The following is an 18,609-nucleotide window of genomic DNA, read 5'->3' as shown; positions in this document are numbered from 1 at the left end:
ATTTGGGGAGGCACCTAATGCTTTTATTGTGCACCATTATTCCACTCAAAATGTCTACACACAAACACACACACTCCTTTTATCCCTAGCAATGCTGTTTTTTTGTTAGTAGGAATCACTGAAGTTTCATCTGGGCCTATATGTAGTTGTCACTGCTGCAGGTATACTAAAGACTCTGAAAGAAAAGATCTGCTTTTTTTTTACTGGTAAGCTTTCCATTCTGCTCCTGTGGTCTTCCCTATAAAGAGCAACCGGTCGTCTATGAAAAAGTAGTTCCTGGTTCCAAGGCCTCTTGCTGATGGAGAACAATATTTCATATTTTTTCCTCTCCAGGTGGACTGTTGTTGGAACTGATTATGATCAAGAATGGACTGCTGTATTCCCAAAACCCTTATGTAATTTAAGTGAATGTGTCATTTCTTTGTAAAACATGGCTTGTTAACTGAATAAGAAATACATTTTTTTGTTCCAAACGTAGCATTTCATTTTGCTAAAAGAATGGCCCAGGTAGCCTGTTCTAGGAGAGCTCTTGTATCATAACATCTTGTATCATACAATATATGGATTTATTCACAACTTGTTCAATATTATCTTCTCGCTCTTTCAGATCATGCACATTTCTTTGCTTTAAAGCATCCACTTTTACTTACACTTAAGACAAGAAAAATAATATGCTCAGCCAAAATAATGTACTTAAATAATAAATGAAACAAGTACAGTGGTACCTCGGGTTACAGACACCTCAGGTTACAGACACTCCGCTAACCTGGAAGTAGTACCTCGGGTTAAGAACTTTACCTCAGGATGAGAACAGAAATTGTGCGGCGGCGGCAGCAGCAGCGGGAGGCCCCATTAGCTAAAGTGGTACTTTCAGGTTAAGAATGGACCTAACAAATTAAGTTGGTAACCAGAGGTACCACTGTATTTCAAATCAGGTCCTGTCTGAAAGCTTACAGCATAAGACATACGGTATTTAAAAACACATTAGGAAGAAAGGAGGATCAACTGCATGTACTTTACCATTGAGCTATGACCCACTACATTAATGTTCAATTATTTGTGTTGGACCAAGTAATTACTGTACAATGTAAAACTCTTTCCTTGCATTTTGTATTTCATTACATTTATATCTTATCTGCCCTCCATAGAATTCAAGGTAGAATTTCAGGGAGGCCTGTCACCTTGTGGCAGAGTACATGTTTTGTATGCAGAAGGTCCAGGTGCAGGTAAACAACATTTCCGTGCGCTCTGCCTTCCATCATGGTGTTCCGTTGCACCAGAAGCGGTTTAGTCATGCTGGCCACATGACCCGGAAAGCTATCTGTGGACATATGCTGCTGGCTCCCTCAGCCTGAAAGCGAGATGAGCGTCACACCTTTGAGTGGACTTAACCGTCCAAGGAAACCAGTGCCTGAAACCTTAGATAGCTTCTGCCAGACATTACTGAGCTAGATGACCCAGTTGTCTGACTCAGTATAGGTCATTTCCCTCTGCTCCTATGAAGCATACAGAGGTTTCCATCAAGGCACTGACTAAATGCAGAGCTGCTTAACTTTAGCACAGCTTTCAGACCACTTTCTGATGCTTTTTAAAGTACTACTTTTGAAACAAAGCTTTGAGTTGACAATTCTGTCTTCTGACCATAACATTTTAGGTTGATTCAAACACTGCCCACACAGAGCAGTCCTGTGAATGCAGCATCATGAAGGAAGCAATATCTGAACCAGCATGCCACAAATTTAAATCCTATTTCCTGGTAGTGATTAGTGCCATAAGATTCTCATACAAATGGCCAGCAGGCAGCAGGAATGCTTAGATTTTGTAGATGCCCCAGGTAAAATGTGTCTGTTCCAATGGAATGCATTTCATGCTCCTCAACAGGCCCCTTGTATTTGTGTTTGAGCTTGTAAAATAAATGGTGCTGTACCAAAATACTTTTAATATAAGGGAGGCATCTATCAGGTGAGTTCTCCCTTTCAGATCACTTGAAATTGCACCTTACAGCTAAGTATACTCAGCAAACAAGTTTGCTGAACTTTCAGGCTCAGCCAAGCTGTCTTCACTCAAATGTGTAGTAGAATGAGAAGAGATGGAGTGAGCTTGACGCTGCTAGGAAACTATAGACTCAAGAGTCCTGCTAGACTTGAATTCCTGCACAGACATGGATCTGTATTTGAATATATTGTTGCTGTTCCAATGGTCAGTTGAGCTGCAAAATCTCTAAGGGACCAGATACATCTGTTACTACCCTGCTAGTCTGTATGACACTTGGGAGTTACCGGTATACAGACAGAATCAACTGATTGCATACCTGCTCTGTTTTATGGGTGACAGACAATCTCATGGTACCCATTTCCACTTCTATCTATGAATATTGGAGAGGCAGATAGAATCTAAAAGGTCTCTTTAAGGGTTCTTAACTCGGGTTCATTTTATTTTTGTTACATTTATATGCAGTGTAACTCCCTTTCACCAAAGTCGTCAGGGTGGTATATGTAGTCCTCCTCCTCCTATTAAATGACAAGAACAAAATGAAAATGTACTTCACGGGGACAAAACAACAGCCTGTAACAGTTAAATGGAGAGCCCTGCTGGATCAGACCAAAGGCCTAACTAGTTCAACATCCTATTACCCATCACGGTCATCCAAATCCCTATGGGGAAGCTTCCAATGGGAATATGAAGTCTAGTGAGAAGACCCTAAGAAAAGATATTATTTTCATCACTAGCTACAAATATGCGAATCTGAACTCCTTGGAGGAAAGGTGGGATGTGCAATTAATTTGTCTGGTTAATTTTCATTGATAGGCTTCTCTTCCATAAATTTGCCTAAGCTTTACTTGAAACTGTGACATTAATGGCTATCACTGGATCTTGTGGTAGTAAATCCCCTAAGTTAATTATGCAGAGTATGAGGAAGTAAAATGCCTCTTGGGAGCGATGCTCTAAGTTCCGCTTTCAGTGACTTCAGTCACTTTTCCTAGGCAGCTCATTCTGCCACCAATTAGGTCTGCTTTTTTCCTAGGTTTTGCAATGCCCTCTTCTATTAAATTATTCCTACTCTACTGGAGAACAGTAGAATTCCCATTATGCTGTTTCTGGCTCATTGAGCCTGTAATTACTTTGGTTTTGATGTCAGTAACCATTTATCACCGATTAAACATTTAATCAGCAGATGAGCACAGCTTTCAAACAAAACATACATGCATTGATTACACATTGCAAAGCACATCTATTATTGATCATCAAGGTTGAATAGCTGCCAGTAAGGAGAGTCAACACAGAAATATCATGTGAGCTTGCAATTAACAGTCCTGCCAGGAAGGCTGAGATGTGTCTCCATTTTTAGGCTAGTGTATTCTCAGTAAAACAGAATCTTACGTGGCATTGTTAATTTTTTACAAAGTCCCCTGCACTGTACATGTTTTACTCTAAACCAGGCACACCCAACAGGTAGATTGTGATCTACCAGTAGATCACTGGACGTCTGTGGTAGATCATTGGCTCCCCACAAAGAAGCTCAACCTTTGTCTCCCCTAAAAAAAAAGCTCTACATTTTTGCCCTGCACTCCCCAAAACAGGCCTGAACCTGAACCCCTAAAAAACGGACCTTCTTCCTTCCTAAAAAAACTCAACAATTTTGACCTGAATCCCCCAAAAGGGGGTAGATCACTGCCAGTTTTTAACTTTGACTAGATTGCAGTCTCTTGGGAGTTGGGCACCCCTGCTCTAAACCATTCTTGTCAAGCAAGGATCTTGCTGAATTAAGGATAAAAAAATGAAACAAAACTACCATGATAAACAAGGGACCCTTCATGTATAATAACAACAACAACAACAACAATTTATACCCTGCCCATCTGGCTGGGTTTCCCCAGCCACTCTGGGCGGCTTCCAACAGAACATTAAAATGCAATAATCTATTAAACATTAAAAGCCTCCCTAAACAGGGCTGCCTTCAGATGTAGGCAAACAAGAGGCATTATCTCAATTCAAGGGGACTTTCCAACCAGGCAAAAGCACTTGAGGAAGGTGTGGAGCAGGGCCAATGCGTGGTGTGGTCTGGAGACTGCATTTGGCCCCAGAGCTTGAGGATTCCCACACCTGTTCTAAATGGGTTTCTGACATTAAGTGCAGTTTTACCATCACAGAGGCACTTAAAGGTGTATTTTTTACTGTATGTTGGAAGCCGCCCAGAGTGGCTGGGGCAACCCAGTCAGGTGGGCGTGGTACAACTACTACTACTCCTACTCCTACTATTACTGTTAGATACAGGAGGTGTCATTCATGGACAGCCTAGGCTATAACATACCTAGTATGACTGCATTTCATAGCAGAATGGGGTGGGTTCTCTCCTTGATAGGATGGCACTTATTTATATATAAAATACGGTAGAACATTCTCAGCATAAAAGTTAAAAACAGGTATTTAAAAAGATTCAAGAGAGGCGCCAAAAACAATACAGTGAAGGCACTTGCTTCCAGCGAGTTCCAAAGCAGTAGGTGCTGCCACACTAAGAGTGTTAATTCTTTGTTTCTTTAGATTTTTTGTTTGTTTAGTTGTCGGTCTCTCCCTGGCCTGAATGGATTTGGATTCAAACAAAGGGCCCAGAGGGGCAGCCTATTGTAAAGATAATTTGATTGGATATGTCCTATGTACAAGACTGATATCACCTCCCTTGAGTTGGCCAATACTCCTCCATCAGCCTCCTTAATGTTATTGCAAAGTAAACCAAACTGAAGCCGTTTTTATATCACATAGGCAATATTGCAGTGGTGTCTCTCAGGCTTTTGTGGCTAACATCCTTCCAATAGTCTGGAGGGCTGCAATATTTAACGGGGATTGGCAAAAACTGTGCCTGACTTTGAATGAATTGAAGGCAGCAGTGGATACAACCCATCATATCTAATACTACCCAAACAATCTGTAAATCTGAAACACATATTGGAGGCTAGTTTGTAGGCGTGGGTCTAATAATGCTCATTAATAATTTTGTTTCTTTGTTTTACATTTCTGCACCACCATTTTACTTGGTGGGCATTCAAGGTGGTTCACAACTCACAAATCAACAAAAGCACACTAAAGTCCTATTGAAGGAGCTCAGAGTGCTCAGTTGTGGTCTCATCTGTGTCAGAAGCTGATACAATATAGTGAGGTCTGTGGAGGAATACTATTATATAATAAAAAGTGCTCATTACTTATGAATGCATTTCAACAAGGGAACGGTATTTCTCCCCTTTTTCCTTTTGACTTCTGTTTTATGAGCATTAGAAATAGACTTCCCAAATGCCAAAGTACAACACAGGATAGAAACTTGTTTAAATTAAATATGACATCATTTTATGATAAGACCTGCATTAAATTAAAAAGGTCATTCATTACCTTTGCCCAAGGAAGTAAATAATGGTATATATTTAAGTTCTAATTGGTTACATAACATGGTTATCCTGGAACAGTGTAAGGAAAAACACTGGGACAAAAGGCTTCCAGATAATGTATTCATGGCTGTCAAACTTACTTTATCCAGAGAATGCAAATGCAGCTTTTCTGTTCCACTGTGCACTGCCTAATAAGTGTTCTTTGTTTTACTGAAAAGCATAAAGGTTATGAATGCTGTCAGGAAGCGCATATTGTATCAAGAAAGTGGATTGTAACATTGGGGGGGGGGCAGGCAAGGCCACACGCACAATTAATACTAGCTCATATCTCCACAGAAGCATAAAGGTTCATGGCATTCTTTCTTGACACAAAGAGAGGGAGAAGTTTTTCATACATGATAGGTTGTATATGTCTGCCTGTGCTGTAATTCTTATGTTTGTAAAATATTCTGTTATGTTAGCATATAAGTGTGGTGGCATAGCTGTCAAGTTTTGGATTTGAAAATAAGGGATCAGCACCCTCACCTGTCCCGGGGACAGTCTACTGTTCTCAGGGACAGTCCACGCCATGGTAATCCCCCCAGGCTACAAATTAATTTACACCAGGCTACATACCATCATCTTTCCCCACATTCATATGTGGGATTTGACTGGAGTAACACATGACTGGAAAGGTTTGCAGTTCCACAAACATACCGGTAGGTGTGCACTGCCTCGAAATAAAAAGAAGTGAACAAAAGAAGGCTCACTAGGGGGGCATTGCTAAAAAAATGTCAACTTTGTAACCAGAGGTTCAACTGAATAGAATCTGAATCACATGCACTACAAGGCCTATGCAGCTTCAACTTAAGGTGGCTCCCGGCCTGGCTTTTTACAGGCCCCAGCTGACTGCACAACCTGGCCTTTGGAAAGGCCATATAGACAGATGCTTTTAGCTTCTGCACCCCTCCTGGATAGAACATTGCACCTAAATATTTCCATTCTGCACAACACGCAGCATTTGCACGACCCCCTCCTGACAGCAACACATGGAGGGATAATTCCCACACACAGCTTGATGGGCACATGTGCAACCCCCCCTATCTATCTATCTATCTATCTATCTATCTATCTATCATCTGCATCAGAGGGAATGGCACATGCCTCTTTGTCAATTTGAGCATAGTTGCGCTCCGTGGGCGACAATGTACGGGAATAGAAAGCGATGGGCTTGGGGGCAGGCTGCAGGCCTGGGCAGGCCGGGTCATCCTCTTATATATCTGCTGGGATTGACAAGTCATCTGACCCTCACCTGAATTTCATAGCTCTCTGGTAGCTGCCACTGATCAGTCATCATTTAACTCTTGGGGAAAATAATTAGCATCACAGGCAAACCGGGTCGTCCTCTTATATACCTGCTGGGATTGACAAGTCATCTGACCCTCACCTGAATCTCATAGCACAACTATGATGTTTGCAGTTGAACACTAACAAAATATAGGACAATAGGCATCCATTCTATCACAGGTAATCTTTTTGTGCATTTGTTTTTCATCTTAAATCATGTCTTTGCCATCCAAGTGAAAACTGCAATGAATAGTAGGCCTTTCCTATGTAACAGGGACAACTCCGGCTACCTTAAATGTGTGAATAAATAAACTTCACAGCGGCTGGGTTCACAAGTGTCTTGGGAGCTGCTCACCTGACAAAAGATAATGTAAATATAATAATGCCCTAGAAGGACTTACTTGGGAGTAAGCCCTATGTACGTTAAGATTTTTATTAAAGTTTTATCATAATATGGTAAGATAGAGAAAACTAATGGAAATAATAATTTTAAAAAAAAGCTACCAAAGGGGGGGGGAGAAATAGAAAGAACCCGGGAGAAAGGAAATAGAAGAAAAAGAAAAGGAGAGTAATTCCTATGGTACACAGCTGCCCTTATTGCTAAGTAAACATGCATCTGGTGGTCGTGGCCCACGTGAGCCCACGGCCAACGGAAAGCCCACGGCCGCCTTTTAAACCATCAAGGAAAACCCCCGCCTTCAAGACGCCAGAGACTGTCTCCTCTGCGGCTACGTTCGAAGCGGTGCATGCTGGGCCTTGTAGTTTGGCGAAGGCAGCACCCGGGTGCTTTCCGCTCCTACTGCTTCGTCAGGCTTCGCACGGCGAACAATTAAAAGAAACAACAGCAAGAGCTCCAGAATTTGAAAATTCCCGCGACGGCTGTGATTTGTTCTCGCGAGAGGTCAGTCTTTTCCCCCCCCTCACTCCTCCCACACACCCCCGCTCTCCTCCAGCTTGCCGGTGAGTGATTGCGGGTGGGGGAGGGGGGGAGGAAGAGGAGGACGACGAGGAGGCTGCTGCTGCTGCGCAGACAGATACCGAGCGAGAGCGCGCGCGGCGGCCGGCGACTGAGCAGGCCCGGCGCAGAGAGCCCGCCCGAGGAGCGGCACACGTTCGCCGGCCTTCCCCAACCGCTGCGGCGGGTGCGACAGAGAGAGAGATGTCGCCTTTCTGACGGGAGGCCGAGCAGCGCGGCGGCGGAGGCGGCGATACCCGCCTGAGCAGCAGGTACCGCCCGCCAAGAGGGAGGCCGGCGGGTGGGTAGGCGGGCGGAGCGAGCGAGGACAGGCGGGCGGCGGACCAGGCTTGTAGGCCTGGTTTTGGGCCGGGCGGCCTGAGGCAGGCCACCCCCAGGCTGCTTATGTAAGCGTCTGCGGGTGGTGCACATGGCTCTGCCGTGCGCTTCAGGCGCCTGCCTTCTCCGTGGAAGCCTCCCTCGCACACGCCCAGCCTCGGAGGCTGACGGGGGCGAGGCCTCTCCTTCGCCCTTTGCCCTCCCGAGCGCGGGGACGCCGAGAGGCACGTCGGGCTGGGGGAGGCAGGCAAGGCGGCAACTGCAGGCGGGGAGGGTGGGGGTGGCGGCGTGCTGCTTTCGAGCGACTTGAGTGAGCGTGGCTGGACGGGGGCGCGGCCTGAAGGGGCTCTTCTGCCCGCTGAGGTGAGGGGGCTCCCCGGTTCGTGTTCCGCTCGTGTTCCTGTCGCTTTGAACCTGCGCTCTTAAAACTAAAACACGGCGAACATGTGACAGTTCGTGACAAACAACTGAAACGATGGGGGAAGAGCCATTTTTTCCCCCTCGAGGGCCATTGCGATTCCTGGTTCTGCAGGCTGGGTGTTTTTAATTTGAGGTGAGGGCACATGGGCAGCCCGATTCTGGGTGCAAAGCTTGCGTCTTTCAGCGAGACTTGATTGCAAGGAAGCGTGCGTGCCATTGCAGGCCCTAATTACTTGGGAGTAAGTACTACAGTATTGAAATACCCTGTAACCTGGGGTTGGTTCTAACTCGGCATCATAGAATCATGATGTTATTGGGCTGGAATGGTGTGGTAGAATCCTGAGTCAGGGTGGATATCATCTCTTAAGCCTGCTGGTTGGAGATTGCATTTTTGAACGGGGACTAGAGAAAACCATCGTATGTTCTTTTGTTTCTTGATTCTTAGCTAGTGTGCAAAAGTTGATCATTTTAGAGTTGCATGATAGGATGAGATCTAGATTTGAGAAGTGGCAGATGCTGATGGATTCCATAGGCAACCAAATTGTATCAATGAATGGGTATAGATGACTGGTATCTTGGTTTGAATTCAGTGTGCGATAAGAACTACTATACCAGAATACATTACGCAGAGAACTTCAACCATCTTCATAAACAGTCTTCTCACGTGAATGACTGCAATATAGATGTTATTCAATATTGCCATGAAATCCATGTAACTCTTGGTGTGTTTTAAAAGCATGCATATTTGGCAGGACTATAGAGAGGTTAGTGTAAAATAATACCCCAAATAATAAGCATATTAGGTCCTTATTTTATTGTTTACTATCCTTGGGTTTACTGTAAAATTGTCTTTCATTGTTTCAGTTCAGACTTAACTCTGGTCAGGTGTAACTGTTGGGTCCTTGGTTGGGCTTATTGTGCATACCTCTAGATTTGTTTGCTGATATAGTGGGAACAATACTAATTCTTGGTCCTAACAATATAAACTGATACAACCTGTGTGTGCCATAATTGTGACCTGGTAGATTCAGTGCCCACTTGGTCTTTTTCTATACTGGGCAAACGCCATTTTATTTTATTTTACTAGGCTTTTTAAAATTGCACTATTCTGCTCATATCTGCTGTACCTTTATTGTGTGTATACAACTAGAATATAACTTGTTAGGTGCCCTGGAAACATTTCTATTTTATAGAGTAGCCTATTAATCAAGGCTGGCGAACCTGTGGCCTGCCAAATGTTGCTGAACTACAACTCCCAACATCCTGGACCATTAGACCATTGACTAGAACTGATGGAAGTTGGAGGATAATAATGCCTGGAGGGCCACAAGTTCCCCACTTACATTTTTAATGTAAAATAAGTATTTCACTTTATCAAAGATATGTCCATAACTTCACAGGTTTCATCTGAATCTATCTGAAACGGTTTACTGTGTGTTTCAGTCAAATGTTTCCTGTAAGTTACAAGGTGCGCAACGTGTAGAATCCCGTTGTCCTGCAATACTTGGCCAGCTCATTAGCTGGGTGAAATTGTGAATCGGTTCAATATGGAGTGAACACTATGACCGCCCTACATGAACTTCCTGTATAAATGTGTTCCTCATCCCGCTTGTTTTTCTTCTCTACAAGCACTTGGATCTCTGTTTATGACTCAGTTAGTGAAGTGTAATAACCCAGTGGAAAAGAACCTAAGGTATATTTAATCACTATGTCTCCTGTTCTTTTAAAGTTGCAAATAAAAATGATTTATATTGTCATCCATTCCTGAGTTTTCTTATTTCCTAGAAGATGTTGTAGTAAACATCTTTGAAAGCATGGCAACTGTAGAGTTTGAGTCTGCAGGCCAGAAAATGTCTAACCAGTTTGAAGTTTTTACTATTGGAAATCATCATGTTTAGTTAGTGGTAGTTAGTGTTCATTATATGTTGCGGGAGAAAGCGAGGGAGATTATTATTATTATAATTACTGTTATTAAATTTGTATACCACCCTATACTTGTGGGTCTCAGGATTGTTCACAAGATAAAAACACAAAATACATAATCAAAATAAAAACAAAACCAACCCAATAACCCTCCCCCTCCCCCAAGGGCATTGAATTAAGGAGGAACATTTATTCCTGGTCTATAATGAAGGCACCTGGTGAACCTCCCTGGACTGGAGTTGAAGGGTGAAACGGGGTGTATGATTTTGGAACCTGTAAGGTAGTCATCTATTTCTACTCTTAGCTGGCATTGGAATATATTCTATTTTATTTATCATTTATTAAATACATATGGCTCCCCATCAGTAAATATTCCCTGGGTAGTTTAAAATTAATATTTTTTAAAATATTGTCATAATTGTCATCAACAAAAAGCAATAAGATAGCAAATACTTTCCTTTATAGGAGACAACGTAAGTAGTATGCCACTCAAATTAAAAACCATGATAAGCCACAGCAGCTTGAAGTTAATTTTAAAATGCAATTAAGAAGCATGGTTGAAAAAATAGGTGTTGACCTTGCATTGAAAAGACCATAGAGAATGTCCCAGCCAAGGTACTTTGGAGAGACTACCGTATTCTGTAAAAGGTTACTGCCCTTTGCCTGATAACCACTTACGTTACCTCACTTCACTTGTGGGTGTACCTGCAGTAGAGCTTGAAGGGGATTTCGGCAGGCATATGTGGGAAGAGGCAATATCTCAAGTGACCTTGCCTGAAGCTTTTTAGGGCTTTCTGGATTAAAATCAGCATTGGTAGAACTCTTGCATAATATAATCAAATGTCCAGTCCCAGTAATTTAAACTACTGTACCTTCAGTTTCTGTACCATTTTTAAAGGCAGCCCGCAATAGTCTACCACACAGCATGATTGGAATCAAAATAGATAAAAATATCCTGGGGTGGAGAATCAGAAAATTGATTTTAATAGAATGGACAGTTAATTTATAGATGCCTCATGGACCCCATTGCAGTGTGAATAGAAAGCAACCAGCCCTAATACCACAGATTTCATGATTTTTCTGGGCATTCATCAAATTTAACTTCCTACTGCAACTCTAAAATATTTTGAAACAACTAAGTAGCTGCTAAAGCAGAACAACTTATCCAGAACTGAAGAGTGAGATATGAATGCCTTAAATAAAAATAGAAAAATAGTGAACGTTTGACACTTTCAGAAGGCGGTAGCCTGAAGTCAGAAATTTGTGCAAGCCACAAATGAGTGATCTGTCATTCTGCTGGATGGTGGTCTTCAGGATAAAAATCCTACTCTTTAACATTGAATAGCTGTTCAAATGCAAGTCAGTCTAAAAATGGAAGGGGGAATCCTTATTTGCTTCTATAAGCAGAGTTAGAGAGGAATAGATCCATATTTGATGTACCGTACATTCCTTCCAAGTAGAGATCCTCTAAACATTGGTCATTTAGGGATCCTGTGTAACTGAGAAGGAAGTCCTGCAAAGTTAAGTAGGTAGTCTTTACGCTCAAGTAAATGTATATAAAATTAAGTGTTCAAAATTTGCCAGGTGCATTTTGCACATGGGTATAGGCCATTTGCAACCAAGTGAAGATTCCCAGGAGCAAGGATGGTGCCTGAAGTCTCCACCACTTGGAGGTGCATGTTTGGGGATCCTTGGATCTTGACTGTTTTCACACACTAGGAATGCAGCCTGTAAGGTAAAGGTAAAGGGACCCCTGACGGTTAGGTCCAGTTGCGGACGACTCTGGGGTTGTGGTGTTCATTTTGCTTTACTGGCTGAGGGAGCAGGCATACAGCTTCCAGGTCATGTCGCTAGCATGACTAAGCCGCTTCTGGCGAACCAGAGCAGCGCACGGAAATGGCGTTTACCTTTCTGCTGGAGCGGTACCTATTTATCTACTTGCAGTTTGACGTGCTTTCGAACTGTTAGGTTGGCAGGAGCAGGGACCGAACAACGGGAGCTTACCCCGTTGCGGGGATTCAAACCGACGACCTTCTGATCGGCAAGCACTAGGCTCTGTGGTTTAGACCAGTGTTTCCCAACCTTGGGCCTCCAGCTGTTTTTGGTCTACAGCTCCCATCATCCCTAGCTAGCAAGGCCAGTGGTCAGGGATGATGGGAGTTGTAGGCCACAAACAGCTGGAGGCCCAAGGTTGGGAAACACTGGTTTAGACCACAGTGCCACCCGCGTCCCAACACATCCTGTAGAATTCTGTTACATTTTGCACAATCAGAATTAATTTCAGGAACCAAAAAGTCATATTGAAAATTCAACTTTTGGGCTCTCTGGCCCCAAAATGGCAACTAGGTATTCTGTTTTGGCAAGTAACCGTGGTTTAGGGAGCAATTTGGCGCCTAGTTTATATACAGTGGTGCCCCGCTAGACGAAAATAATTCGTCCCGCGAAAATTTTCGTCTAGCGGGGTTTTCGTCTTGCGGAGCGGCAATGGGAGCCGCGCTCCGCAAAAACGAAAAAAAAGACGAAATTTTTTCGTCTTGCGAGGCAGCCCCATAGACTTTTTCGTCTAGCGGGGCAGCCTCCCGCTAGACGAATGCTTTCGTCTAGCGAGTTTTTCGTCTAGCGAAGCATTCGTCTAGCGGGGTACCACTGTATCTGAGTCTCTAACACTGATAAAATTGTAGCCTTCAGCTACATCCACCCCATACATTGAAAACACATGGCTTTCCCCTAAAATCCTGGAAACTGTAGTTTACCACTTACAGAGCTACAGGATTCTTTGGGGGAAGCCATGTGCTTTAAGGTGTGGGTGTGACTTTACTAACATTTCCCTTTCCCTACAGACCAAAAATGTACCCTTAATGTGCTGAGAAGGAGAAGTACCTATCTAGATAACTCATTTGATTAGTAAACACAGATGTAGACAGTGTGTACATGGCTTTTTTAAAAAATTGAGAAATTAGCTTTTTGTGCTTTCCTGTTAAGGAAAACATTGTAGTTATAAAGAAAAGTTATATTAAAAATCCAATTCTTGTTCCATTTGCAATGTTTGATGCTTGTACTGATGCACTTCACATGCTGTGGAAAAAGGATTCAAAACAGTGAAAAAATGACTGTGGTAATGTTTTCTTTGCTATTGTCCTTGCCATTGGCAACATACTTTCAGAATACTGTTTTGTTTTTGAATTAGTTTCTGAATATCTTGGTATGTTTTTAATTATCATATCCTTTAGTTGTACAAAGGTATTCAGGTGTTCCAAAAGCAGCAGGGTGCTTGGCAGGCCTTGGACTTTAATATTCTCCACTGATTGGTAGCCTTTTTGTAAACTTCAGATTACTGGTAATAGTAGTTTGCTTAAAATAAAAAAGCCTTTGCTTTTCATATTGAGTTGTTTTTATATATATAAAAAAATCAAACTGCAAAACAGTCTATGTATAGACATGTGGATTTATGACACATTGAATGATATTGAATGTCTCCCTTTCTACGACACTTTTTTAAAAAACTAAATGGCATGTTGCTCCTACAGATAATATAATGTTAACTAGAAAACAGAGACTTAGAAGAAATGTATCTTGACTTTTAGAAGGAGGAGGAGTAATTGGGCTATGCAGATTTGGCAGTCACTGAAACTTAAAACAATGTCCTCCTTTGGTGATGGAGAATTGAGGGCATAGACCCCAGGGTCTAATCTGGTAAAGGCAAATGCCCGTTGATGACATTCTGTAAAATTAGCGGTCATGGTGAGCTCAATGAAACTATTCAGTCTGTTTTCACCAGAGCACATCAGATCCTGCAATGCACCTGTGCCGGAACACTTGCAAAACTTGGCATGTGTAAATAATTCTCTTGTAGATCTAATGCATAAGGCCCATGGGCTGGATGTGGCCCAATCGCTTTCTTAATCTGGCCCACGGATGGTCTGGGAATCAGCGTGTTTTTACATGAGTAGAATGTGTCCTTTTATTTAAAATGCATCTCTGGGTTATTTGTGGGGCATAGGAATTTGTTCACCCCCCCTCCAATATAGTCCGGCACACCACATGGTCTTGAGGGATGGTGGACCGGCCCACGGCTGAAAAAGGTTGCTGACCCCTGATCTAATGAGTCTCTAGTCTTAAATTGGGTTTAAAAAGAATACTGAGATTGCAGGTTATTTTCACACATATCACACACACACCATTATAAGTGTGATAGTAAGTCTTTTCACTCTCTGTAAAGGAAATGTTCCTGTGTTGCTGGATGGTGCTAGTGCTCACATTCGGGATCTAATTGGTTATAATGTTTGAGGTGCCAGGTCTGTTCCTGGCCTTGCAAATGTTGAGTGATGATGCACATTTTGTATGTCTGGGTCATGTTTCCATGTTTTACTCAACTTGCTTATTGCACAACTTGTGACCTTCCAGACCAAAAGCTTATTAAGATCTTGATGAACTCTTTAAAAAAGTGTAATCAAGGTTTGCAAAATTGTGAAACACAATCCCATTTTGTTTTTGAAGAAGCAGCATGCAACAATATATTAAGCAGTTAAAGTGGAACAAATACTAAACAATAAAGTTGCAGAGCTTTGATAGACTAAGAATATTTTAATTGCCAGTAAAAGCAGTTAATAGATTCTGGCAACCAAGTATTGCTGCTATATAAATATATGTGTGTCCAGATTTAATACCTTTCAAGGGAGCAAAAAGGGATATCTAGCCAGCTCCCAGGGCAGGACAAAGAGGGACTATTAACTTCCACATATTGAACCTGTGTAATATAGATCAGACTCTTCATCAGCTTGAGAGTAGGTTGCCTGTAGAAGATATAATTCTAGATTAATGGCACAAGTGGTGGAAGCCATATGCTTCCTGTAATTTTTAGCCAGTTTGGACTGCACTAAAGTTCTTTTTTGACTTAAGAAATTTCCTTTGGTAAGACTTTGACTGAAAAATTGTGAGTCACAAATCCATTGAGCTATCTACTGCCTGCCCTCGGGATTGTGTGTGCAAGTGTGTGCAAATACTTCAGGAATAGTACCTCAATAGGATATGTACTCCTTCTAGAAAAATGCAAATAATGGCTTATTTTTAAATGAAATTGCACTATATAAGTATTTAATATCAGCAGTGTGCAACAAGTACAATAAAAACCATATAAAACAAAAATCACATAGTGCTGGCTAACTGTAGCAGAAATATTTTTTCTTTAATTGTCTGCATAAGCCTGGCAGCATAGAGAATTTTTCAGCAAATGCTTAAAAATGAATACAGAAGCTGAATCTTTATTGGCAGAGTATTCCACAGTATTAGACCAATAATACTGAAAGCTCTGTTTCATGTTGACATCAGATGAGTCTCAACAACTCAAGGGACAACCAACAACACTCCTATAGATGCTCTCAGTAATTGAGCTAGGATATTAGGGTTCAGCTAGTCCCTAATGTACTCTGTGCCTAAGTTGCTTATTAATTAATACAAGAATCTTAAACCTAGCTTGGCAGATCAGGTGTTTTAACAATGGAGTTGCGTGTTGTTGGCTAACTGATCCTATCAATAGCCTAGCAGCCACATTCTGCACAGCCTGAAGCTTCCAGACCAGGCCCAAGCGCAAACACACATAGAGTATGTTACATTAATTTAGTTTTGAGATTACCAGCAGCACCTGGTCTACAGTGGTCATACTATCCCTGTCCAGAAATGGTCATAACTAGTGAACAAACAAAGCTGGTAGAAGGCACTCCTTGCCACAGTAATACACTTAATACTGTGTCACAGACAAGCAGCAGCCTGGTAACTAGTTCTGTGTCATACCTAGAACTACTAGGAGGGATGTATGAATATGCCTTAATCCATTCCAGTACTCATTCGTGCATTCATCAGGTGTTCTTTGTTGTGTGGGATGTGGGTGGTGCTGTGGTCTAAACCACTGATCCTCTTGGGCAAGGGTCCTCAAACTTTTTAAACGGGGCCAGTTCACTGTCTCTCAGACACTGTTGGGGGCCGGACTATACTGTAGTTTAAAAAAAAGAACAAATTCCTGTGCACACTGCACATATTTTATTTGTAGTGCATAAAAACAGGAAAAACAATACATTATTTAAATGAAGAACAATTTTAATCAACATAAACTTGTAAGTATTTCAGTAGGAAGTATGGGTCTGCTTTTGGCTAATGAGATGGTCAATATCCGGTTTAAGGTTGTGTGTGCTACCTGTGTGTCTTACACATTCAGCATAGCTGTTAACCCTCCCTGCTGTTCCCCACTGCTATATACATAGCTGTCAACCCTCCCTGCTGTTTCCCAATGCTATAATAAGGGAATTTCCCGCAAAAAAGGGGAAAGGTTGACAGCTACGCATTCAGTGAGGTGGTGCTGTGGTCCCAGCTCCTGCCCACCTAGCATATTGAAGCTGTTGACATTTATTTTAATGAACCTTAGTAATACTAGTGAGTTTTTGTCCTGGGAAAAGTGCTTGGGGGCTGGGCTGCTATCCAAGGTGCACTTGCTTGCAAGGAATCCCCCACGACATCAGGTTGCTTGCGAGTAAACGTCTGCCTGCTATCCAAGAGGAACCCAGGTGGAGGCAGGCTTTGGGGGGAAATGGGTATCGGTTCATCTGAAACCAACCATTGGTTATCACCTAAGATTAATATCCTTTACTTCCTTTAGGCTTTGCTAGAAAATTCTGGTATTTACAGATAAGGATAATTGAAATGGAGTAAATTACGCCGAAAAAGGAATTATTTTGACTGCAGAATTTCAGTTCCCTTAGACCATGAATATTATAGTAGCTGTAATAACTTACTGGAACAGTCTGCTTGCTGAATAAACTTCCTTTTGTGCCTCTACAGTGAAGCATGCGAGACCTAACAGCTCACGTAACCAGCAGCCTGCTGCAATTTCCAGAAGTGACTATACAAGCTCTTGGGGATGATGAAATAATGATAGACTCGGTACTTCATGGGAAATTCACTGGAGGTAAAACTTTGAGATTTCATTTCTTATCCATTAGGAACATTAAATGTATGTTTTAATGTGTAAATGCATAGTCAGTAATAAGTAATAAGATAACTAGAGCAAAGAAGAATGCCCTTAACTGGGGAAAACAAATTGGGTTCAAGTCAGTGAGCAGTTGGTCGTCTGTGTGAGTCCAAATGCAGGAACTGAATTTAATGTTGCAGCAGTTCTGTCTTCATAGACACTGAAGCTAAATTCTGGCAGGATGGAGTTGCTAATGGTTGTCAGATATTGCCCATTTACAGCAGGGTCATGATGCCCATGAATGGAGAAATACACTGCTTGGAACAGCAATTTTGTCCTGCTCTGATGCTAGATTCCTAGGTGGTAGCAATGGGCTAAGGGACACTTTTTTACTAGCTTGGGTAGATGCACCAGCTGATTTCCTTTCATACATAACACATGCAACAGTAACTTCTCATTAGTTTCTATAAAATGTCCAATCTTGGCCTGCTCTTGAACATCGGAAGCTTCAGCTAATATAGAGTACAGCAACCAAACAAACCAAACTCGTGTGACGAGGAGAACAAATCACTCCTATCCTGGATTATTTGCATTGGTTTAGCTTCTAGCTCAACTCAAGGTGACAGTTTCCTGCAATGCAGGAATCTTTTGCCGAATGTGAGGCTCAAACCCACGAGTCTCATGCTTAGGTATGCTTGCATTAGTTTCTTGTGTTTATTCAGAAACTTGGTTTTTTTTTAATGAATCAAAAAACATTTGAAAAGCATATATATGAAATACTATACAAAGAGGCATAATAATAATAATAATAAATAAATAAATAAATAAATAAATAACAATTGTATATACCTTTCATCCGCAAATACAATGTATGCATTATTTTTAGTTACAGGTATTATTTTTGAGTATGTTTATTAAAGTTACTAAGAGTGCTCCATGGTGTAACAAGAATAGTAGGTGCTTAGAGTATAAGCATATCCTTGTAGGAGGAAAGATATCGTATTTTTCAGACCATAACACGCACCTAGTTTTTAGAGCAGGAAAACAAGAAAAAAATTTTTTTGACTCACAGTCAATCCCCACAGAGGCTTGGGAGGGAAGCTGCGCTCCTGCCAGCCATATGGTTGGTGTGGCGCAGCTTCCATCCTAAGCCTCTGCAGGGATCACTCTCCTCCCACAGAGGCTTGGGAGGCTTTCCTTCTCCCCTCTTTTTTCTTCCCCCTCCCCAAGCAGCACAGGTCCCTTTTCCAGCCTCCTCTCCATCCCTTTCACCCAAACTCCTCAGGCGACGTTTGCAATTTCTCCCC

The 18,609-nt window shown here is 42.1% G+C and overlaps 1 protein-coding gene across 2 annotated transcripts in view; it reads left to right on the top strand.

Moving 5' to 3' along the window:
• The first annotated feature begins 7,686 nt into the window (after positions 1-7,686).
• AHCTF1 (AT-hook containing transcription factor 1) overlaps positions 7,687-18,609 on the top strand; it is a 47,785-nt gene continuing 36,862 nt past the window's right edge. For both annotated transcript variants that reach the window (XM_033144401.1, XM_033144400.1), the window contains exons 1-2: positions 7,687-7,931; positions 17,173-17,299. In XM_033144401.1, coding sequence (XP_033000292.1) covers positions 17,179-17,299 — 121 coding nt within the window. In that variant the 5' untranslated portion in view covers positions 7,687-7,931; positions 17,173-17,178. The remainder of the gene's footprint in view (positions 7,932-17,172; positions 17,300-18,609) is intronic.

Source organism: Lacerta agilis, chromosome 3 (assembly GCF_009819535.1).
Source record: "Lacerta agilis isolate rLacAgi1 chromosome 3, rLacAgi1.pri, whole genome shotgun sequence".
NCBI classification, from domain to species: domain Eukaryota; kingdom Metazoa; phylum Chordata; class Lepidosauria; order Squamata; family Lacertidae; genus Lacerta; species Lacerta agilis.
The sequence above is the reverse complement of the archived record's forward strand: the minus strand, read 5'-3'. Positions and strand labels throughout refer to the sequence as shown.